This window comes from Eptesicus fuscus, chromosome 20, assembly GCF_027574615.1.
Source record: "Eptesicus fuscus isolate TK198812 chromosome 20, DD_ASM_mEF_20220401, whole genome shotgun sequence".
NCBI classification, from domain to species: Eukaryota; Metazoa; Chordata; class Mammalia; order Chiroptera; family Vespertilionidae; genus Eptesicus; species Eptesicus fuscus.
In genome coordinates this window covers 2,483,035-2,506,207 of record NC_072492.1, presented here as the reverse complement: position 1 = coordinate 2,506,207, position 23,173 = coordinate 2,483,035, and the positions used below count along the sequence as shown (strand labels likewise).

The 23,173-nt window shown below is 59.6% G+C and overlaps 1 protein-coding gene across 1 annotated transcript; it reads left to right on the top strand.

The window, feature by feature from the left end:
* The first annotated feature begins 1,548 nt into the window (after positions 1–1,548).
* Positions 1,549–22,075, top strand: SLC47A2 (solute carrier family 47 member 2). The gene is made up of 17 exons (XM_008156236.3): positions 1,549–1,659; positions 2,954–3,055; positions 3,299–3,367; positions 3,973–4,121; positions 4,913–4,955; positions 9,498–9,542; positions 9,762–9,859; positions 10,120–10,217; positions 11,114–11,227; positions 12,071–12,138; positions 13,002–13,110; positions 13,884–13,959; positions 14,301–14,370; positions 19,735–19,867; positions 19,936–20,030; positions 21,044–21,137; positions 21,855–22,075. The coding sequence occupies exons 1-17, from the start codon at positions 1,549–1,551 to the stop codon at positions 22,073–22,075; spliced, it is 1,695 nt and encodes a 564-aa protein (XP_008154458.2).
* The last annotated feature ends 1,098 nt before the right edge of the window (positions 22,076–23,173 follow it).

The window sequence follows — 23,173 nt, the reverse complement described above, 5'->3', positions numbered from 1 at the left end:
CCACGTCCCCACGTGGCAGTCTCGGAGGAGCGCCGGCGACAGGAGGCACCACTGCCAGCCTCCGGCCCTCCCGCTGCCCTGCCGCGCGGGGGCAGCAGGTTTCACGTGACAGGGACCCCGAGGCTCAGGTCCCACGGTGACAGCTCAGTCACCCTTCAGAAGAGGAAGCCAAACAGCTGAGCCCCTGCCCAGGCCCTGGAGGGGCGCGGGGCCTAGCGCCTAGCGCAGCGGTTCTCTGCCCCGCCCTTTCGTGTCATATACCGGCAATGACAGTGGCAATGCCGTCCTCTCGTTCCTCTGGGTTGGTGGTAAATGCACTTAGTGCACAGGCTGCAGAATATTCCACTAGGAGCTTGGCTGAGTGAGGGAGAATACATCACCCAGGTGCCCAGATGCCCAAACCAGGGACCCTTTTGTAGAGGAGGCCCGGTGAATGTGGGCGGGGCACGCTGGCCGCAGCCACGGGGAGGGCGTGATGAGCACCTCCGGTTTGTGTCCTGATTCCTCCTCCATGCAGCTCCCGGCTGGGCGCTCGGGGGACTGGAGCCTCGCCTCCCCAGGCCAGCTGTCCTGCCTGCAAGTCCTGCGGGCCCCTCACTCACTCCTCCTCTCCTGGGTCAGCCCACACTTGAAAGCCCCATCCAGGCCCGAGCCCAGCGAGGGGCGGTTATGAGCTCCCCAGTTTGGGCTGCCTGCTGGTCCTGGGGGCGCACCAACCCTGCGTGGACGGGAAGAGACCGCAGACCGGGGGCAGAAGGAACCTTGCAGGAGGCCCAGGGGCAGCTTCACTGAGAAAATAGATGCGGAGAGCAGGGGGCCGGCTGCCCAGGCCGGGGCACCTGGCTCTCAGGGCTGCTGCCCAAAGGGGTGGGGGCAGAGGGAGGGCGAGGGGTCTCCGCCCAGGGATCCTAGCCCCAGCCCCCACCCCAGGCTCCCGCCTGAGCCTTCCCTCCTCAGGGCAGGGTGCTTGAGGCAGCCCACCTGGAGGGAGCCTGGGCTCTGCCGCCTGGCTCTGTCTCCAGTTCTTCATCTGTGAAATGGGAGCCACCTGGGCACGATCACACCAACCTGTAAGGCTCCCAGGCCGCCCCCTCCCCACCCCAGGCCCAGCACACCCCTGCACTGCCCCAGGCCCCCCCCCCAGGCCCAGCACACCCCTGCACTGCCCCAGGCCCCCCCCCAGGCCCAGCACACCCCTGCACTGCCCCAGGCCCCCCCCCCAGGCCCAGCACACCCCTGCACTGCCCCAGGCTCCCCCTCCGAGGTTTCGCTGCTGACCCTTGGGGAGAGCAGACACAAGGCACCCCAAGGGTCAGCCCAGGTGACTCCCAGGGGGCCAGGGCTCTGGACTGTCCTTTCTTGGGCCAGGGCCCGGGCCCGTGGGCTGCCCAGGAGGCGAGGCTTATCCCACAGCTGGTCTGCAAGGCAGCACTCCTCCCTCTCCTTACTCATTAGCCAGCCGCAAGGTGACTTGGCTGCCCGGTCGGTCGAGGCTGGGCGAGGGGGTGCTCAGGCGTGCGGGAGCCCAGCCAGCAGCCAGGGCTCGGAATGGACGCAGGGCCCCGGGAGCGCGGGGGCCGCTGCCCTGCCCCCTGCAAGCTGGTCCCCGTCGGCTTTCGGGCTGAGGCGTGGAGGCTCTTGGTCCTGTCTGGACCCCTGGTAAGGAGGGGGCAGTGCGGGGCCAGGGGGCCGGGGGCCAGCTGCTCCAGGCATGACCTGGGTGTGCCAGGGGCTGCTCACAACCCTTCCCCAGAGAAGCCCCAGGCCGGACGTTCAGACTGCACCGGGGGCTGCCGCCCGGAGCGGGTGACAGCAGACGGCTGTCCCTGGACGGTGCCGGGGGTAGAGGTGGGGCCTGTCCTTCGGAAACCCACAGGCAGTGGGGGTGGAAGGTCTACAGGGACAAGTGAGAGCCACTGAGGCAGGAGCCCACAGGCCTCCCCTGAGGTGTGTGAGGGGGAGAGGGAGCCCGCTGCCCTTTATGTACGTATGTACGTATTTATATATTTTATTGACTCCAGAGAGAAAGGGAGAGGTAGAGCGAGAGAGAGAAATATCATGATGAGAGAGAATCACTGATTGTCTGCCTCCTGCACGCCCACTGCCAGGGATGGAGCCCACAGCCCGGGCATGTGCCCTGACCGGGAATCGAACTGTGACCTCCTGGTTCACGGGTCAACACTCAACCACAGAGCCACCAGCCGGGCACTGCCCTTTGTATTGACAAAGGAAAATGCCTTCAGATACATTTTTTTTCTGATTACAAAAGCTAATTGATATGTGTTCCTTATAAAAGTTTCAGACAAAACAAAAAGTTATAAAGAAGAAAGAAATTCATCTCCAATCCCACCACCTGGACAGAGTCATTGCTAAGATTGTTTTTTATCCTCAACCAAGGATATTTTTTCCATTGATTTTCAGAGAGAGTGGGAAGGAGGGGGTAAGGGAGAGAAACATTGATGTGGCAGAGACACATCGATTGCTTACCTCCCACAAGCACCACGACCAGGCTGGGGATCGAACTTAAAACCCAGGTACATGCCCTTGACTGGAATCGAACCCCCAACGCTTTGGTGAGCAAGCAGACTCTCTAACCACTGAGCACACTGGCCAGGGCCATTGCTAAGATTTTGCTGGGTTTTATTCCTCCTCCTTTTTGTTTACATGTGGCCTGGCCAATGGTTCCGTGACACGGGTAGCAGTGGCGAAGGCTTGCGTTAGTCCCGGGCTCCTGCCCGGCGTCTCATTCCTGCCCGTTTAGGCAATAAAACCGCCGCCGGGGTCCACAGAGCAGTGGGAGCAGCGCTGCCTCCCGGCTCCCGGCTCCCGGCTCCCGGGCCGGCTCAGGGCACAGCTCCCGGGTGGGTGCGGCGCTGGGCCGGGCTCGGGGCCTCTACGGTCCCCGGTGAGTGCGGGGCTGTGACGGCGCCCCTGACCCAGGCGGCCTGTCCAGTTCCTGTTCCAGTTGCTGTCCTTCATGATCTATGTCGTGAGCTCGGTGTTCTGTGGGCACCTGGGCACAGTGGAGCTGTCGTCCGTGACCCTCTCCGTGGCCGTAAGTACAGCCAGGACTGGAGGGCGCCCCCTGGCCTCCCCCAGCCCCCCAGGGCTTCCTGGAGAAGACCCAGCACAGGGCTGACAGCTGCAGCCCAGCTGGGACCGGGCCCCTCACCAGATGGCACACAGCCTGCGGGCGGCCGCCCAGAGGGGGTCTCAGCTGCTGCTGGGTGGCCTTGCCCCGATGCAGGCCCCTCCGTGGGCAGCGCCTGACCGGCCTGTTTCCTCCCGTTGGCATCAGTTCGTCAATGTGTGCGGAGTCTCCGTGGGCCTCGGCTTTTCCTCAGCGTGTGACACCTTGATGTCCCAGGTAGGCGGGCCTCCTGGAGCCGGGCAGGGCAGAGCGGTCCCTCCACTGCTGCCCAAAGCGGGGTGGGGACCCCCAAAGGCTCCTCGGTGCTCCCTGGAGTGGGAGCCTGTCAAGCAGACCTGGTGGGGCAGCTGCCTCCCCCTCCCACCTGCTCCCTAAGAACCGAGTGCTGCCAGGCACACAGACCCTCCCGGAGGCCCGGGCAGGGGCCAGCGAGCCTGGAGGAAGGGGTGGAGAGGCTCCCTGCCCGGTGTGTCACATTTTGAGGGTGCACAGATAGGACTCCTGCCCCGGGGACCCCCAGCCTCGGGCTTCCTGTGGACCTGGGGCCCTGGGTTGGGCCCTGGCTGCCATCACTAGAGGGGACTTGGCGAATGCTCCCCAGCCTCCAGCCTGGCCTGGAGGGGAAACAGCGCCTTCTCCGGCTCCGTAAGGACTGGGGCACGGGGACGGGGAGTCCGGGGGACCTGGGTGGTGCTCGGTGAAGAGCTCTGAAGATGCTGGGCCGCGGCCCCTGCAGCCGGAGCCCCTGGCCGGGCACGAGGCTCTGGGGTGGCCCCGGCGGGGTCCGGAGCCGAGGCGCGCTGAGCCGGCGGCTGTTGCAGAGCTTCGGCAGCCCCAACAAGAAGCACGTGGGCGTCATCCTGCAGCGGGGCGCGCTCATCCTGCTGCTCTGCTGCCTCCCCTGCTGGGCGCTCTTCCTCAACACCCAGCACCTCCTGCTGCTCCTCAGGCAGGACCCGGCCGTGGCCAGGTAAGAAGGGCCGGGCAGGGGACCCCACAGGTGCAGCTTGGGGGAGGGGTCCAGGTCAGGTTTGGGGATTCTTTGGCACAGCATGCTGCTCTGCCTGCGACCAGCAGGGGGCAGACAAACGGCCAGTTTTAATTCCGGAGGAAAGAGACCAGTAAGGGATTTGCATGTTATTTGCATTTGTGTCCCAGCACCAGTTGGAACATCACAGATGCTTTTTGAAGAAACAAGTGTGGCCCTAGCCGGTTTGGCTCAGTGGATAGAGCGTTGGCCTGTGGACCCGGGTTCTATTCTGCTCAAGGGCCCGTGTGGAGGCAACCAATCAATGTGTTCCTCTCACATCAATTTTTTCCTCTCTAAAAATCAATGGAGAAATGTCCTCGGTGAGGATTAAAAAAGAAGAAGAAAGAAATGAAGTGTGCACCACCCCATATTCCAAAGAGGAGAAAGAGGACTGAACCAATTTCTGATGAATTCCTCGGTTATTATTAATTTGGGAAACGTCCCCTCGTAGGAATGCCTTGTTCACTTTATAGGATGTGCACTCACTGGCTAGTTCTTGACAGGAGAACGTTTCACCCCCTTACAAGCCACACATTACCCCGAATGCACGTGCCCTGGTCCTGAGCCCTGTGCTCGGTCCTCGTCCCCCTCGGGCACGTGGTGGCAGCACCCCACTCCTCTTGGCGGGTATCTGCAGGCCTGGGAGAGCCTCTCCACAAACCGGGGTTCCAGGGTGTCCCCGGCTTAGGAGGGCGCCGCCTGCCCGCGCTGGAGCTCTGGTTCTCTTGCAGGCTAACCCACGAATACGTGCTGATTTTCATGCCCGCACTTCCGGTAAGGGCCGAGCCTGGGGGCGGTGGGCTTCCCCTCTCCCAAATTCGGGCTTTTTGCCTTTCCGCCGATCTGCTGGGAGGTATCAGCCTGCAGCGACTTCCCACTGCAGTGAGGATGGCGGCAGGGGTCCGAGAGAAGGTCCGTGCAGATTGAACTTTTAAAATAACAGAACATGTTTTTCTGATTAGAAAACCATTTATTGTGGAAGCCTGGGGAAGAAAAATTTCAAATCACCTATAACCCTACCATCCAGAGAGAACATAGGTTCTCTTTCCATGATTATTTCTACTCACGGATGCGTGGTTTCAAACACACAGACACATATGCAGTTTGAAATGAGGCCAAACTCATATTGTGTATATTGTATCATAACCTGCTCTTTCAGATATGTCTTTAGTACCTTTATATGATTAAACAGCCTCCTACACACCCATTTCAAAGGCTACATAGTACCTCATTGTGCCACAATTTTTTAACCAATCCCCATATGTTAGGTATTTGGGTTGTTCCCTATATTCATTATTATAAACTAGCTCACTGCTGCCCTCCAGCAGCTCTCCGCCCGCGGCTCTGCCCTCCTGTAGCTCCACCCCCCCTTCATAGCTTGCTGCCCTGCCCCCTCCTGTAGCTCGCTGCCCCACCCTCCTGTAGCTCACTGCCCCACCCTCCTGCTGATCCCTGATCCGGTTGTTACGTGGTCGGTCATTACACTTCACGGAGTAACGACCATTTGCATATTATATCTTTATTATATAGGATAATATTTGATAAACATTCTTATAGAAAAACTTTGTGAACATTTGTAATGATTTCCTTAAGATGCATTATTAGAATTGGAGTTACTCTGCTAACAGCTTTTGATATCAATTTATAGCATTTCTACTCCCACTCACAACACTCTCATCAGCAGAGTATTATTTTTTTCCAATTAGAAATAAATTGTTTTAACATCTATTTTATTGCCAATGAAATTAAACATTTTTTCATGTATTTATCGATCATTTGTTTTTCTTTTTAAAAAATATATTTTTATTGATTTCAAGAAGGAAGGGAGGGGAGAGAGAAACATCAATGATGAGAGAGAATCATTGATCAGTTGCCTCCTGTAGGCCTGCACGCAACCCGGGCATGTGCCCTGACTGGGAATTGAACCGTGACCTCCTGGTTCATAGGTCGATGCTCAACCACTGAGCCTCACAGGCCAGGCTGATCATTTGTTTTTCTTCTGTGAATTGCTTATTATAATGGGTTAATCTTTTTCTAATTATAATCCTACCTAATAATAGACAAATATGCAAATTGACCGTACATTCGCTATGCCCGTGATTGGCCAGGAGGCGTGGGGGGGGCGGGACTCGGAGTGGCCGGGTGGCCGATTGGGCTGGCGGGACGCTGAGCTCGCATCGCCAGCAGCGGCTTGAGCTCAGCATCTGCGCCATGGCTGTGCTGCGGCACAGAAGGGGCCTCTGGGGCAGCGAGCTCATGTCCCACTGCGGACCATCAAAAGCGGGGGAGCTGGGTGCCTGTCCGCTCAGGCACCAGGCCTCTCAGAAGCCTTTGCCACACCGGAGGCTTCTGAAAGGCCTGGTGCACCAGCGGACAGGCACCCAGCTCCCCCGTGATAGAAAGCAAAAGCGTGTAGGGGACCCTACACGTGCATGATTCAATCATGCACTGGGCCTCTAATTTGTTAAATAATAGCTTAACCCTTTGACACATATGTTGCACTTTTTAGTTTGTCACTTGCCTTTCAATTTTTTGGTATATTTGACTACAAGAATTTTTTAAAAATATATTTTTATTGATTTCAGAAAGGAAGGAAGATGGAGAGATAGAAACATCAATGATGAGAGAGAATCATCGATCAACTGCCTCCTGCATGCCCCCCACTGGGGGATTGAGCCTGAAACCTGAGCATGGTTGACTGGAATCGAACCTGGGATCCTTCAGTCCACAGGCCGATGCTCTATCCACTGAGCCAAACTGGCCAGGGCCACTTAAAGAATTTTTAATATATACAGAACAGATCGATAAATCCTATTCTTTATAGTATCTGTATTTGATGAGCTTAAAAACACTTAACCTATATCAAGATTATATAAACACTAGAGGCCTGATGCACGAAGATTCGTGCAAGAATGGGCCTTCCTTCCCCTGGCTGCCGGCACCGCCTTTGCTCTGGCTAGAGCCGCCTTTCCTCCTTCCCACGCTGCCCAGAGGCCCGGAGCTGCTGGGGCGGTGCCAAACACCTGTGTTGTTGCCATGGCGACGACACAAGCCTCCCACCCCACCTCCGGCCACTCTGTGCCTGCATATGCAAATTAAGCCACCATCTTTGTTGGGTTGATTTGCATACTCCTCATTGGCTGGTGGGTGTCACGAAGGTATGGTCAATTTGCATCTTTCTCTTTTATTAGTGTAGATTTGTGTACATTCTCTTTGAAGCCCTTCATGGTTTTCATTTTTACATGTAAGACTTTAATCCATTTAACAAACTTTTTCGAAGACTCATTATTGACTACTAGAGGCCCGGTGCATGAAATTCGTGCACGGGGGTTGTGTCCCTCAGCCCAGCCTGCACCCTCTTCAATATGGGACCCCTCGAGGGATGTCCGATTGCCCGTTTAGGCCCGAACCAGGTACGATTGGGCCTTAACGGGCAGTCGGACATACCTCTCAGAATCCAGGACTGCTGGCTCCCAACTGCTTGCCTGCTTGCCTTCCTGATTGCCCCTAACCGCTTCTGCCTACCAGCCTGATCACCCCCTAACCACTCCCCTGCCAGCCCGATTGATGCCTAACTGCTCCCCTGCCAGCCTGATTGCCCCTAACTGCCCTCCCCTGCAGGCCTGGTCCCCCCCAACTGCCCTTCCCTGCAGGCCCAGTCGCCCCCAACTTCCCTCCTCTGTGGCCTGGTCACCCCTAACTGCCCTTCCCTGCAGGCTTGATCGCTCCCAACTGCCCTCCCTTGTAGGCCTGGTCCCTCCCAACTGCCCTCCCCTGCTGGCCATCTTGTGGAAGCCATCTTGTGTCCACATGGGGGCAGGATCTTTGACCACACAGGGCAGCCATCTTGTGTGTTGGAGTGATGGTCAATCTGCATATTACTCTTTTACGAGCTAGGATTCCCTTCTTTCCTCTCCGTGAACTTACTGAGAGCTAAATGAGCAGCATGTCCACTTGGGCCAATTCCTGCGACTGCTCTGGAGTCCACGGCCACGCTCAGGGGATTGAAGCTCAGGGATACATTCACTCCCTGGCAGGCAGGGTTGGCCTTGCCAGCTCGAGTTGCCTTCCTGTCTCTCAAACCCCTTTACCCTCCACGGCACCAGGGGGCGATGTTCTTGAGGAGAAAACTGGGAAGGAAGGGGCCGCGGGACTTCAGAGTGCCTTACAGCGCCCAGGTCTGGCAGGGCGGACCAGCCACCCACGCTGAAAGGCCAGCTCCGGATTTCCTTTGTATCATGGAAACCACGTGAAAGGGTGGTTTCTCCTCCACGTCTTCCCTAGAAACCAGGCTTTGCTCTTCAGTCCAAGAGGGTGGTATTTTGTCCAACAGGGCCATGTGCCAGCGCAGGGGAAAGCGTCCTACAAAGTTACCCAGGGAAACTCCTGTGTTAAGTAAAGCAAGTCCCTCCCACGAGATGCAGCTGCGAACTTTAATGAGCAATAATAAGACTTACATAATGCTTACCTAACGTTTGGAATGCTTAAAGATGCCAGATGCTGTTGTGTAATCACTTTGCTTATGTATGTGCATATACAATAGGTGCACATAATATCCCCAGGACAGACGGGGAGACAGGCAAAGGCGTGTGATGCCTAGAACCACACAGCTCCTGAGTGGCAGAGCCAGTCTTTGAGCGCAGGCAGTGCAGCTCTAGCTCCATGCTCCCGACACTGCTACCTTCAACAGGAGAGGCTAAAGGAAGGGACGGGCACATGGCACAGGCCGGGGCCAGGCTGACAGAGGACAGAGAGAGCACAGAGAGTGCCCCGACACACACACACACACACACACACACACACACACACACGCATGCGCACACCCCCCCAGACCCGTGTGCTCCACAGAGAAAGAAGGCCCTGCCCCTCATGGGGCCTTAAACCCGCTCAGAGAGGCTGCTGGTACGGCCAGCCTGCTCGGCTCCCACCACTCCCTCCACACTGTGGTCTCCAGCGACCAGAGCCAGGCGCCAGGTGGTCACACCTGTGGATTCAGGATTGGTGTGTCCTGACCCAGGCCGCTGGGCAGCCTCCCTGAGCGGGTGGGAGGCCCTCGGCCTTGGCAGGAGCCTGCTGCCTGTGCTCTCAGAACCACACTCCCTGCCGGCTTGTCACCCGAGGCCGAGACCGAGCAGGAACGCGGCCTCTCCCATGGGCAGGGCCAGAGCACGCACCCAGGTGAAGCCTACCTGTGGGGTCCCTACGTACTTTGGTGAAGTAATTGCCCCAAACTCAGATCCCTAAGAAATCCCTGTTAATGTTCATCTGGTCGTGTTTTGGTAGTTGTTTACCTGTGGTGTGTTTTATTTCATGCAGGTGATTTTTCTTTACAACCTGCTGGCAAAATATTTGCAAAATCAGGTACCAGTCCCTGGCCGGAGGGTGGCTAGCACACTGCCCAGGCCCCGGGGCGGGGGCTTTCTCCCTCTCAGTGTCCGAGTCTGAGTCTGCACACCCTGATCTCGGGTACAGGGCCCGAGGGGAGCCCATATCTCCAGCCTCTCTGCACCCCCTAGATGTGCCCACACCTTGGTCCTGCCCAGCCCATAGCAAGGCCAGGCCAGTTTTCGTTTATTTCAGGGGATCGTCTGGCCCCAAGTCCTCAGCGGCCTCGTGGGCAACTGCATCAACGCCTTGGCCAACTACGTCCTGGTTTTGGTGCTGAGCCTGGGGGTCAGGTGAGGCCGCTGGCTTCGGGGGCCTGTCGGGGACATGCGCACCCAGTGCCCACCCGCCTGGGCAGGTCAGGTGTCATCCTTGCTTCACCCACGACAAAGGCTGTGGAGGCTGCTCACACCGTCCAGAAGTGGGAGGTCATGCGGAATTTGATGGGGACGCCCTACCAAAGAGACAGGGCGAGAGGGGTCCCGGGGGCCGGAGGGGGCCCTGCCTGCCTCTGCCCTGCTGGCCTCAGCCCAGCCCCGCGTCTCCCCCCCAGGGGCTCTGCCTACGCCAACACCCTCTCCCAGTTCGTGCAGACCGTCTTCCTGCTGCTCTACATCGTGCTGAGGAAGCTGCATCTGGAGACGTGGGCAGGTGGGCCGCCTGCGTCAGCCCCGCGCGGCCCAGGGCGCTCCTCTGGCGGGCAGAGGGCCCGCGGGAGCCCCATTGCAGGAGCCCCACCCCGACCTGCTTCTGTTTCCCTTCAGGGCCTTGCTCTACCCCTCAGGACTCCCACCTCGAAGTCCTGGGGCCCCTCACCCCGTGCACCCCGGTGCAGAGCCCGCAGGAGTCAGGCTCAGGGAGCCTTCCACTGGCCCCTGGACCCCAGGAGTGATCGTAGCAACAGGCAAAACCCTAGGTGTCAGCCCGGCGGCCGGCACACCTAATCATTCCCACTTCCTTCACTGGGGAAACCGAGAGAGGCTAAGCGATTTCCCCAAGTGCCAAAGATGGTACACGGTGGGGGCTGGACTCGAACCCATGCCTGTCCACTCCCAGGCTTCCGGTTCCGAGCCTTTCTGCCTCCTGACACCTGACGGCGGCCTGTGGGTTCCGTCTCCAGGCATTTCAGGCACAGCTCAGGCCCCGCCTCCTCCAGGCCAGGGTGCCCCTCCCACGTCTGCACGGCCCTAGGGCTTGTCCTTTGGCCTCAATCCTGCGCCTCCGTGACCGTGACCCTTCCGGGAAGCAGGGCAAAGATAAGGACGCGGATTTCCAGAGGAGCAGACAGAGCCCAGAAGGGCAGGGCACTTTCCCTAGATCCTGTGGACGGAGCAGACCCCGCCCGCACCCGGGGCTCCCCGCCCCCCAGCTGCTCCGTGGCCCTGGCCAGGTGGAGGGTGCCCTGTCCCCACGTCCTTTTCCATGCTCCCACCACACTGGGCCAGCGGCATGCCCTGGGTAAAATGCCACGTGGGCAGAGGCCACGGCCGTCGGGCCTGGCAGGGGGCACGCAGCGGCTGCTGCTCAGCTCCGGCCTCTGCTCCTAGGCTGGTCCGTGCAGTGCCTGCAGGACTGGGGCCCCTTCTTCTCCCTGGCCCTCCCCAGCATGCTCATGATCTGCATCGAGTGGTGGGCCTACGAGATCGGCAGCTTCCTCATGGGTATGTGGAAGGGTGGGGTGGGGGTGGGGGCGGGGGACCCCGTGGGCGGCTCCCCCAGCTCAGAAGCCCCTTCCTGACAGGTAGCTGGCCAGTCACTCAGGCCAGGTCGGGGGTGCACTCTCTCCCCTCAGTCTGTGAGCTCCCGGGGGCAGGCCTGGGCCTCCCGTGGTGAATGCCAGCACTGCCCTGGCACCGAGTGGGTACCCAGTGCAGGTGGCAAGTCACCGAGCGAGTGGGAGGTGGAATGGACGGTGCGCGAGTGTGCGTGGGCCTGGCTGGCGTGGGCTCTCACCTGAGCACTCAGCGCGGGGTCACACTGCCTGAGACCCAGGCCGAGCAGCACCCGCCCCCAGAGACCTGCTAGTCCGCCCGCCCCACGGACAGACAGGAAAGCCAGGCCCCAGGCCGGAGCGGCTGTCCAGAGCCGGTTTCGCACAGCGGCCCAACTGGGTTTCCTGGTCCTGGCCCAGTTCTCTTTCCACACTAGGCCACATGCTTCGGTTCAACTCGAAAGCCAAACCTCCCGGGAACAGCCTGCAGAAAATACCATGCTGGCAGGGTTTTCCCGGAAGGCTGGAGGCCCAGCAGGACATTTTGGTTGTGAATTTGCCCTTCAAAACCACTTACCCCAAAGCGGAGGGTGCCCCGTCAGCTGAGGGCCTCGGGGCTGGCCCCAGCCTGCTCACCCCTCCCCTCTGCAGGCCTGCTCCCTTCTCCCCCCCGCTCCGCAGGCCTGCTCCCTTCTCCCCACCCCAGGCCTGCTCACCTTCCCCGCCCCCCCCCCCCAGGCCTGCTCACCCCCCCCCGCCCCTGCAGGCCTGCTCACCCCTCCCCCCCCCCCAGGCCTGCTGAGCATAGTGGACCTCTCTGCCCAGGCCATCATCTACGAGGTGTCCACAGTCACCTACATGGTGAGTGTCCTCCACCCGACCAGCACCCCATTGCCTTGGGCGTCACAGGAGGGAGCAGGCTGTCACTCTGTCCCAAGGGGCCCCTGCCAGACTCACACAGACAACCCGCAGCCACCCCGGGGCTCAGTGGTGTTAGAATTCTTTTCTAATTAACACGATTTTAAAATTAGGAGGTTTTACACCATGATCTGGATTTCTGCATTTTCTTGAAAAAATGGGACCTTCTATTTAGCACTGGGCCCATATCCCTGCACCCTTAGAGAGAACTGGGTGACAGAGTCCCCTGGGGGGTTCCTCTTCTCCCACACGGTCCCTCCTTTCTCTGGAGACACGGGTGTCGGTGTCTCTCCTGTGCGACCCCGGCAGGCCCCCGGGATGCAGGCTGAGACCCCAGGCTTAGCAGAGGGTCGTAAAAACCTACACTTACAGAACTAATTTATAAGGTGATTCTTATTTTCACAGATGGTTTTTACTGAAACAGTTTTCCTCCAGGGAGCTTTCCTGGCAACTCAGGGCCATTTAAACATTCACTTTCTCATGAGTTTGGGGAACATAGTGAGTTTGACTGCAGGCCCGTCTGCCTGCGACGTCTGATGGAGGGGATGGGCGGCGATGGCTGGCTCACTCGGGGTATCCCCACCCCATCACCCAGCTGTCAGAGGCCACCACCTGTGCCAGCAGGCTCTTCTCACGCCGCCTGCCTGAGATCCACCTGCCTTCCTGCTCCTCCTCGGCCTGGGCCGGGGGGCCGGGGGGCTGGGAGGCTGCTTCACAGCCAGCCCGGCCTCTTTCTGGCTCAGCAGCCACCCATCCCAGGGGCCCAGGCTGGCTCCACTGACCGCACCTTCTCATCTTGATCCCAGATTCCCATGGGGCTCAGCATCTCTGTCTGCGTCCGAGTGGGGACGTCCCTGGGAGCTGCAGACACGGTGCAAGCCCAGCGCTCCGCCGCCTCAGGCGTCCTCTGCACAGGTGGGGGCGTCCTCTCCGGGGGGAGGGGACTCGGCAAGCTGGGGGTCCAGGGCCTGGCCGGGGAGGCCTGGGTGCTGGCGGCACGGCTAGCCGTGGGGCAGCCAGGCTTATTCCACCGGCCTCACCTGCGTCGGGCCCAGAGCGGCCCCAGCTGATTCGTGGACGGTACCTCACCCCCCACTCCAGCCTGCTGTGCTCCTTCCCGCCCCTCTGCCCGGCAGCCTGCCACCACGCACCTTAGTGTGACTCCCCAGGCGCTTCCCTCCGGCGGCCCAGGGAGCTCTGAGCTTGCCCTCCAGCAGCCCCAGGAGCTGGGCCCCCAGGCCCCCCACCCCAGAAGGAACCAGCTGGTGTCCTCACCTGGCTCTGCCTTCTGGCCGACAGGTGCAGATCAGCCCCTCTGCGGAGCGCAGGGTGCTCAGGCTTCAGGTGGCACTGGGTCCCCTAGAGGCAGCCCACGGCACAGCCCCCCCCCCCCCTGCGCAGTTTCTGGCTCGCAGGTTAGAGATGGGGTCTGAGCGGCTGCATTTCTAGCCCGTGACCAGGCGACCCTGATGCTGCTGCCCAGGACCCCCACTCGGAGAGCCACGGGAAAGGCGTTTTCTATGTTGTCCTTCCCACAGGACGGCAAATAATGTCCTCGTCCAAGTGACTGGCTCTAATGCAGGACGCGAGGCCCTGGTGTGGGGGGCGGGGCTGGCCTGTGCCGACCGCCCGCGCTGGACTCTCCATGGGCGGTGTTTAGCCAAATGCTCTTCCTTTGTCTCTTTCAGTTGGCACCTCGCTGGTCATCGGCGCCCTGCTGAGCCTCCTGAAAAACGACCTGGGCTCCGTCTTCACCCATGATGAGTAGGCAGTCGTTTCTTCACCGACTCCGGGAAACGCCCAGTGGGTTGCCGCGGTCTTCGGAGATTTGTCACGTGCCTGGCTTGGCCCTGGATCCACAGGGAGCAGGGCCAGCCCTGGCTTTGCCCTCACAGAGAGACGCCAGCATCTGGGCTCGTTCCCCCAGGCCTGGCCCCATCACTTGCCGTCCAGTGACCCACAGACACGGAGACACGGGGCCAGGGTTTGCGTGGGTGACAATGTGGGAGGAGGTGTGATAGAGGGAATACAGCCAGGTCTGTACGAATACAGTCCTGCTTCAGGGCCCCAACGAAGGCTCAGGCTCGTTCCTGCTTCCCCTGCAGGGAGGTCATCGCCCTGGTGGACAAGGTCATGCCCGTCTACATCGTCTTCCACCTGTTTGAGGCCATCTGTGTGAGTACGCTGTGAGGATTAGCATCGACACACGGAGAGGGCTACCTGGACAGTGAGCGCCCAGAGTCTTTACTCATAAGAGGTCTATTTTTATTCAAAACAATGGCTCCCTTGCCTCCTGCAATTCCAGCCAGCCAAACGGTGAATGCAGATAAGCCAAACTGAAAAATTGCACCAGTGTAAGCTCACAAACCTTTGTCCGTCCTGGTTCCTCTGAGCCGGGGCCACAGGCCCTCACCTGGGCCTGCCTGGCCGGGAGCTCCACAGCAGCCACACCCCGTAGCCAGTGCAGAGGGACACCTCGGAGAGGGTGGGAGTCAACCCAGAGTGCAGAGGGGCTTGAATTTCCTGCTCCTTTGCCCACTAAAGGGAGGTTCCACGTAGCGCAGATTTGAACTTGGGGGGCGGGTTAAAACAGCATGGCGGAAGAGAAGGAGCACTGCAGCCTCATTCACACGCAGGACTTGGCATCCTGTGTCTTCTCCTGCATCGGAGTTAGCGAGCCCTTTGGGAGGCATCCCTGCATCCCAGCCAGCAGCTCTGCGCAGGCGTGTGCTCAGCCAGCAGCGCGGAGCCCAGCTCCCGAACCCGAACCCGAACCCGGGGAGAGCGGTTTGCGGTGGGCTTTCCCAGGGCCCAGGCTCCCGCCCGCCCGGCTGCTGGTTCCTGGGACTTCCCTCTGAGCCTGGCCGGGCCTTCAGCCACCGCCAGCCCCGGCAGCACGCGTCCTCCGGGCCGTGTTTCGTCGTCACGTCTGTAGCTTTTCTCATGGACCACGAAGGGGAACTACCTGTGGGGCCCGGCGTTGCCTTCGTCAGAGGATGCTGTTAGGGCCACGAGCCACGGTTTTCCTCCTGACACGGACAGTGGCTGGAGGGCTGGGCCTCTCAGGGAGCTGAGCCGGCCTCCCTCCCGGGGCAGCGCTGCTCTGCTCACGCTCGCCCTCACGCTCATGCTCACCCTCACGCTCACGCTCACGCTCACCCTCACGCTCACGCTCATGCTCACCCTCACGCTCACCCTCACGCTCGCCCTCACGCTCACGCTCACGCTCGCGCTCACGCTCATGCTCACCCTCACGCTCACCCTCACGCTCACGCTCGCGCTCACGGAACTTGGAAACAACTTGGCAATTGCAAGGGGCCTTTCCGCCTGGCTATATTGACATTATTCTTCATGTATGTTTTCCATGGACATTATTTTCATTTTTATACTTTCGTTGAATTATAATCACATACATAAAATTCACACATTTTAAGTGAATAATGTAATGATTTTAAGTAAATTTAGAGTTGTCAACCATCACGGCAATCTAATTTCAGAATCTTTCCATCACCCCCCAAATTTCCGGGGGCCTGTTTCACAGTCAGTCCCTGCCCTATGGCCAGCCCCAGGCGCCCACTGAGGTGCTTCCGACATTGGTGTGAACTTTGCCTTTTATGCACATCTCATGTAAATGAAACATATGTAGTCTTTTGTGGCTGCTTTTTAACTTAGGATGATGTTTTGAGGTTTATCCATGTTGCAGTATTTTTTCAGGACTTCATTCCTTTTTGTGAGTAAGTAATAGCCCATTGTGTGGGTGTGGCACCTTTTGCTTATCGGTCACCAGTGGGTGGGCTTCTGGTTGGTTCTGGTTTTGGCTATTCGAAGGCTGCTGGGAACATTCTCATACAAGTCTCTGCGTGAACGGATCGTTTCCTTTTTCTTGGTACAGTCCTAGGACTTGAGTTGTTCGGTTGAATAATAAGCTTATGTTTAAATTTCCAAGACATTGCCAAACTGTTCCCGAAGTGGCTGTGGTGCAGGCATCCCGGGGTCTGGGGGCCCGGGGTCCACCACCCACTTGGGCTCTTGGCTTCATGTAGAAAAGAACTCAAACTATCGCCAACAGAGAGCTTAAAGTGAAGGGGTTTTGTTTATTGATCTTTTCTCCCGTGGCCTGGTTAATTCATTCTAGTCATTTTCTGTATGTGGATTCCTTAAGATTTTCTACATATGGGACCGTGTCAGCTGTGAATAGAGTTTTGCTTTTTCCTTTTCATCTGGCTAGAATCTCAGTACAATATCGAGTAGAATTTCTTCTATGCCTGTGCCCAGTGCTGAGGGGAGTGTTCAGTCTTTCAGCATCAAATACGTTACCTGCAGGGTTTTTATCAACACCCTTTTCCAGGTTAAGGACGAGCCCCTCTCCTCCTGCTGTGCTGAAACATTTTCTCATGGATTTGAAGAATGTTGTTTCTGAATCTATTGGGATAATCACACGGGTTTTGTTCTATTAATATGGTATAATTACATGATCTGATTTTCAAATGCTATACCTTGCATTCCTAGGATAAACCCCTCCAGATCATGGTGTATATCTTTTCTCTATATTGCTGAATTTGGCTTCCTAATATTTTGTTAAAGATTTTGCATCTACATTCATGAGGCATATTCACCTGTAATTTTACATTTTCTATTTATTTATTTGTAATACTTACCCAAGAATATGTTTTTATCGATTTTTTTAGAGAGCGAGAGATCAATGTTGGAGAAAAACATCAATCAGTTGCCTCCCATACATGCTCCAACTGGGAATCAAACCTGCAACCTTTTGTTGTATAGGACGGTGCTCCAACCAGCTGTGCCATGCAGGCAGTGCTCATCTGCAGTTTTATCTTTTCCCTGTAATATCTTGATCCGGCTTTGGTGTAAGGGAAACATTGATCTCACGGAATGATTTTGAAAGTGTTCTCTACTCTTATACTTTTTGAGTTTGTGAAGGATTGGCATTGCTTCTCTAGATATTGGATAGAATTCACCACTGATACCATCTGGGCCTGAGCTTTTGTCAGAAGATTTTAAAGTAATTCAGTTTATTGACTTGTCATAGGTATATTTACCTTCTATTATTGCGTTAGTTTTAGTAACTTGTGTCTTTCTAAGAATGTATGCACTTCAACAAAGCAGTCTGATTCTTTGGCACGAAGTTGCTCATAATATTCCCTCATAGTCCTTTCTCTATAGTCAGCAGCAACGTCCCTTCTCTCATTCTTGACTTTGGTAATCTGTGTCTTCGCTTGGCTGTTTTCTCGGTCTTATTCACCAGTGTCAGCCCTTGGTGTCTGCGGTTTTGTGGATCTCATCGGAGACTAGACTGCTGGGTTCTGATGACAATCCTCTGACCGCTGTTGTCCCATCGCCGGCTTTCCGCGGGCGCAGGCTGCTCCTCTCACGGGCCTCGCGGGTGGAATACCGGCTATCGGCGCAGCTCCTTCTCTCCCGATCCAGGCCTTTATAGCCACACGTTCCCCTTAGTGCGCACTGCTTCCGCGGCAGCCAGTGGGCTTTGGTGTGTTGTTCTTCTCTTCATTCAGTTTAAAATATTTTAAAATTTATCTTGTGAGTTATTGACTCATGGTTTAGAAGTGAGTTAATGTCTCAGTGTTTGGGCTGTTCCCAGGTCCTTTCTGGTAGGCATCTCTAATTTAGTTCTGTTATGGCCAGAGAAGACATTTTATATGAATTCAGTGTTTTAAAATGGACTGCGACCTGTTGGGTGGCCTAGCCTAGGTCCATCCTGGAGAATGTCGTGTGTGACTTTTCCCCAAGCACTGTGGTTCTGTTTAGTAACTTTCCTGGACTAATTCTATGAATCCTGCCTCCACAGCCTGCAGCTGGTATGTGTGTGTGTGTGTGTGTGTGTGTGTGTGTGTGTGTCTTTTTAAGCTTAGCTTCCTAGGGGTCACTTCCCTGTCTGCATAGCTCAATGGCCAGCCAGTACTGATTGGAGATTGTGTTCAGATACCTCTGACCATTGGTAAGGCTCCCATTTCCTGCTGGAGGATCCGAGTGTGGGCTGGGGGCACACTCAGGCGTGTTTTTTTTAAGTCTGCTCAGTGTTGACTTCCGCCTGGGTCCTCTTGTGTCTCTTCTGTCCATGCCAGGCTCCACTGCCTGGGAGGTGTGTGTGGCACGGGTCTTCTCATCCCTGCTACACACACGCTCAGCTTCCAGCCAACGTGGGTACATGGAGAACTGAGCAAGCTCCCCCACGCCCCTGGCCATCTCTGCGCAATGAGCTCGCTATTGAGTCCGCCGGCCCATTGCTTCTCCTAAGCAGACCCGCAGCCGCAGGCCCCCTGTGCACTGCCCCGCGTGGCATGGTGACTCCCGTGCTCTAAAGGCCTCTCGAGCTTGGCCTCCGGCCCACTCCCAGGTGTAGGAGGGCTGCCCTGGGCCCTGGAGGATGTTCTGCAGCATCCCTGGCCTCAGCCCACTAGATGCCAGGAGCACCCTCCCCCCAGTTGTGACGGTCAAAGTGATTGCCAAACACCTCCAGGAGGCCAAACGGCCAGGTTGAGACATACTGGTCCAGAGCATGTGAAGCATAATTTTGGAGACGTCTTTTTCTAATCAGAAGTTCATCTTCTATATCTTGATGCATAACAATGAGCAATGTGCACAGATTTCAAAGTTCAAGAGGCAACACCTCCTGTCCCCAGGGCGTGACCGCTCTGCTCAAATGTGTAGAAGCCATCGAATACTCGTAGCCCTCATCTTAACAAAGTAAAAATAACCAAACACCAGCGACTGGGGGGCGGACGCGCGTGAGCTGTGCCTGCGCTTCTTCAGCTCGTTAGCTCCGGGTCCCGGAGGACGAGGCTGGGAGATAAAGCGGGAGCCGTGCTTCCCCGGCGGCACGGCTGCCTCTCAGACGGCACCGCACCGCACCCTCGCCGGCAGGTGGTGGCAGAAGAGCGGCCGGCAGGAGCACCCCGTGCTAACCCCGGGGCCTGGGGTGTTGCCGGTGCCGTTAAGGGTCTTGGGATGGGAGACGATCCGGGATTATCCGGATCCCAGCGCCATCCCAGGGGCCTCCTGCGCGGGAGGCGGCGAGCCAGAGAAGGAGACGTGTGGGGGAAGCGAGGTGGGAGCCACGCCGCTGTTGCCGGGGCTGCGGAGCCCAGGGCGCAGGTGGCTCAGCCTTGGCTTCAGTGTGGTGAGACCCATTGGACTTCCAGTCTCAGAACTACAAAATGACAGCGTCTTGTTTTAGAACTGAGCCTGCAGTGATTTGCTATGGCACGAACAGAAAACAGCAGCTCACTCTCTGAATGAAGTGAGGCCCGTCTCCCAGGCCAGCGGGCAGGCAGCCTCCGATTTACCCCTTTCTGGGGCGGCGAGGCCGCGGAGGCGAAGGCGGGCCCTGAGCTGCGCTCCAAACGCAGCCACGCTGGGCTCCACGGGCGGGACCTGGGCTCCCGGGCTCCGCTCCGCACAGAGCAGAGGGCTGAGAGCATGTGTGAGAGTCAGCAAACCGCCGAGCAAGCGCCTGCCGCCCCCACCGTCCCACCCCGGCTAACGCCCTCTCTCCCGCAGTGTGTCTACGGCGGAGTCCTCAGGGGCACCGGCCGGCAGGCCTTCGGGGCCGTGGTGAACGCCATCGCCTACTACGTCGTCGGCCTCCCGCTGGGCATCGTTCTGGCCTTTGTGGTCAGAATGAGGACCATGGGTATGTGTGGGAAGGAGGGGAGGGCTGGGTGGGCGCTGGACACGCGCCCATTGTCACTGTCCCGACAGGCCTCTGGCTGGGCATGCTGGCCTGCGGCGTGCTGGCGGCGGCGGCCCTGGCGGCCTACACTGCGCGGATGGACTGGGCGCGGGCGGCCGCGGAGGTGAGTGCCAGCCCCGGCCCGGGGACACGCCCGCCTGGCCAGCCAGGTGCAGCGGCTGCCCACCGGACAGGCCAGGGCACAGGTTCGTGGGCCTCAGGGCCCAGCTGCTCGGTGCTGGACCGCAGCCCAGACGGTGCCGTGGGAGCGGCCCGCTCTCCGATTAGAGACGGGAACCCCCAGAAACCCCCTCAGCCAGCCCGGCGCCGAGCCCCAGGCAGAGAGCTGGTGCAACTGCCCCACGGGGCGGGGCGGGACGGGGCGAGCCTTGGGGAGCGGTCATAACCCCCTGCCCACACCGCGCAGGCCGCCCGCGGGCAGAGCAGGAGGGTGTGTCCCCTCCAAGCCCCGGCCCCAGGGGTACGGTTGTGCCCTCATGCGGGGAGCAAGTCGTCCGGCATGTAGACCACGGTAACACGCATTCAAAGCAGCACCACGCTAAGGCCTGCCCACCCCGAGGGTGTGCGGCCTCGGCCGCGGGGTCACAGGCCGGCCAGGGAGGCTGCCCCGCAGCAGGGAGCCGCCACGGGAGGCAGGCAGGGCAGAGCGGGGCCGGCTGACCCAGCAGGACGTGAGGCCGCCTGAGGCGCAGCTGGTCCAGCACCACCGCGCCCCGCCAGGACCTTCACCCTGACCGTCGGCCGCACCCGGCCCATCGCTCCCCCACGTCCTCCTCTCCCCCACGTCCCCCTCTCCCCCTCTCCCCCACGCCCCCCCCTCCCCCACGCCCCCCTCCCCCACGTCCCCCTCTCCCCCACGTCCCCCTCTCCCCCACGTCCCCCTCTCCCCCACGTCCCCCTCTCCCCCACGTCCCCCTCTCCCCCACGGCCTCCTCTCCCCCCACGGGCCCCTCTCCCCCACGCTGCTCTGAGGGCCGCGCTCTGGGGCAGCTGGAGCAGGGAGGGAAGCGGAGCGCAGTCCCAGCACGAGGGGTGGGGGGCGTGGGGCTCCCGATGTGGGGTCCAGCCCCTGGAGCCGGAGGGCTGGCAGGCTGACCCGCAGGCTCTCCCCTGCAGGCTGAGAAGTACGCGGGGCTGCGGCGGCAGGGCACCGAGCACCCCGCGAGCGGGGCCCCCAGAGCCAGGCCCGAGGAAGCGGCCGTGTCTGCAGGTAATGCCCGAGGCGCCTCTGCTGGGCTCAGACCACAAGGGCCTGTCGCCGGCGGCCGAAGCCGGAGCCCAGTGCGCTCAGCGCGACAGGAGGCCTGAGCCCCGGAAGGCGCCCTCACACACGCCCTCACCGCGAGGCCGCGAGCCACAGCGCGGCTCTCAGACGGGGAGCTCAGTCCCTTCCCCGCCGCCCTCCTCTGGCAAAGGCAAGAGCTGAGGCCCGCGGGCCGTCATAGAGGTCCTGCCGCTCAGGGCAGGAGGCCGCTCCGGGCCCACGCTGTCCTGTGCTGTCCTGTCGGCGGGGCAGGTCTGCCTGCACCGCACCGGAGGCGGCAGCTCTGCTTACACCGGCGTCTGTGGTGAACGACGGCCCTGCTCAGGGCACAGGCTGCGGCCCCGGCTGCGCTGGTCCCAGCCGCCCCAGCTGGCACAGTGGCCGCCGCAGCCCGGGCGCATGACCCACGAGGCGCGTCACACGCACCCGAAACCACTGAGCGCGTGCCCTGTCATGACAAAGGCAGGCTCAGACAGGGACACGCCTCGCCCGACCTCCGTAGTAACGTTATCTGTGCGTAAAGTTCAGCGGACGGCTTTCCCGCCCAGAACCCGCTCGCTGTGGGGGCAGAGCCGTCAGCGGGCCTGCGGCTGAGGGCGCAGCCGGGCTTCCCCGCCGCCCTCCCTGCCTGGGGTCGCTAAGCTGCTCCCGTTTGCCCCGCAGTGGCCACAGGCACCTGCCCTGGCGTCTCCCTGACCAAGTTCTCGAGCCCCGGGTGCCACGCGGACCTCTTCAGGACGCCAGACGCAGCCCTGGCCCCCCCAGCTCCTCCCGGCGGGCTGTCGGGGAAGCAGCTGGCCATCCGCCGCGGCGCTGCTCTGGGGGCCGCGTCGGCCACGCTGACCGTGGGGCTCGTGGTCAGCATCCTGGCCTCCAGGCGCTAGCCGAGCGGCTTGCTGACGGAGGAAGCCGAGAGGCCGCCCCACCGCACAGCCAGACCCAGGGCCCCCCTGCGATGCACCCCCGGGATGCGGTGCCAGGCCACACTGGGCCGCGGCCCCGGCAGGTCTGAGTTGCGCGATTCCGTTGTGGTCAATGGCTCTCTCCTCCGCCCCCGACTGGAAGGCGAGGCTCCGGGATCGCCGCCTGTTCAATAACGCAAACGGCTTCCAATGGGACATTTCAAATCAAAACAAACGCCATCACATTAAAAAGGATGCATTTCCTAGCCCGTCTTCTGCCCAATCTGTCCGCGGCCTTCGCGAAGCTCTGGAAAGGGGCCAGTGGGCCGAGACCCCGCCCGTTGCCGGCCCCACGGCCCCACCGGCAGCCAGCGAGGCTGTCCACAGCCCCGCCCTCACCTTCCCACCCCCCCTCATCCCACTGGCATTTGCCGTGTCAGAACCTCGAGAAACTCGTTCCCACCGCAGTGGTGACCAGGAGGGCGCAGAGCCGGGCTCCCTTTGCCGCAGGAGGAACGCGGTGTTGACCCGAATGCGGAGCCTGGTGAACATCTGCGGGCTCCTTGCTGTCTCCGCCGCCCGCACACCGCCGCTGAGGGCAGAGGGCAGTCCGGCCTCCTGGCCAGTCCCTCAGCATCAGCGGCTATAACCGCTCACAAACCGACCAGATGGAGTGACCAAGGACAACAGAGACAAGGATGGAGTCTAGCTGCCTGATTTGAAGGCCAACGTGCTGTGAATTCAGTCTCCTGTTCGCAGCGTCCAGACACCCAGCCTCCAGCCCGCAGGAAGGCAAGCCTGCACCCTTGTCTGACACAAACGCCTTTTGTTCGCGAGCTTCTAGCACCCACGTCACCCACCAGGTACAGAGCGCGGCGAGGTAATGCCACTGGTTCTCCCGCCGTGTCCGTGGTTCCCAGGCGAGGAGGGAAAGGGTCCATCGTCAAGCGAGCCGTGGAAACACTCGGGCACCTGGGAGGCCCTGGGCCGTGGGCACTTGAATACACGGGGGTCTTCCACCAGCCCCCGGGGCAGACCCGTGGGGGGCCCTTTTGTGTGAAAGCTGTGGGATTAGTGTCC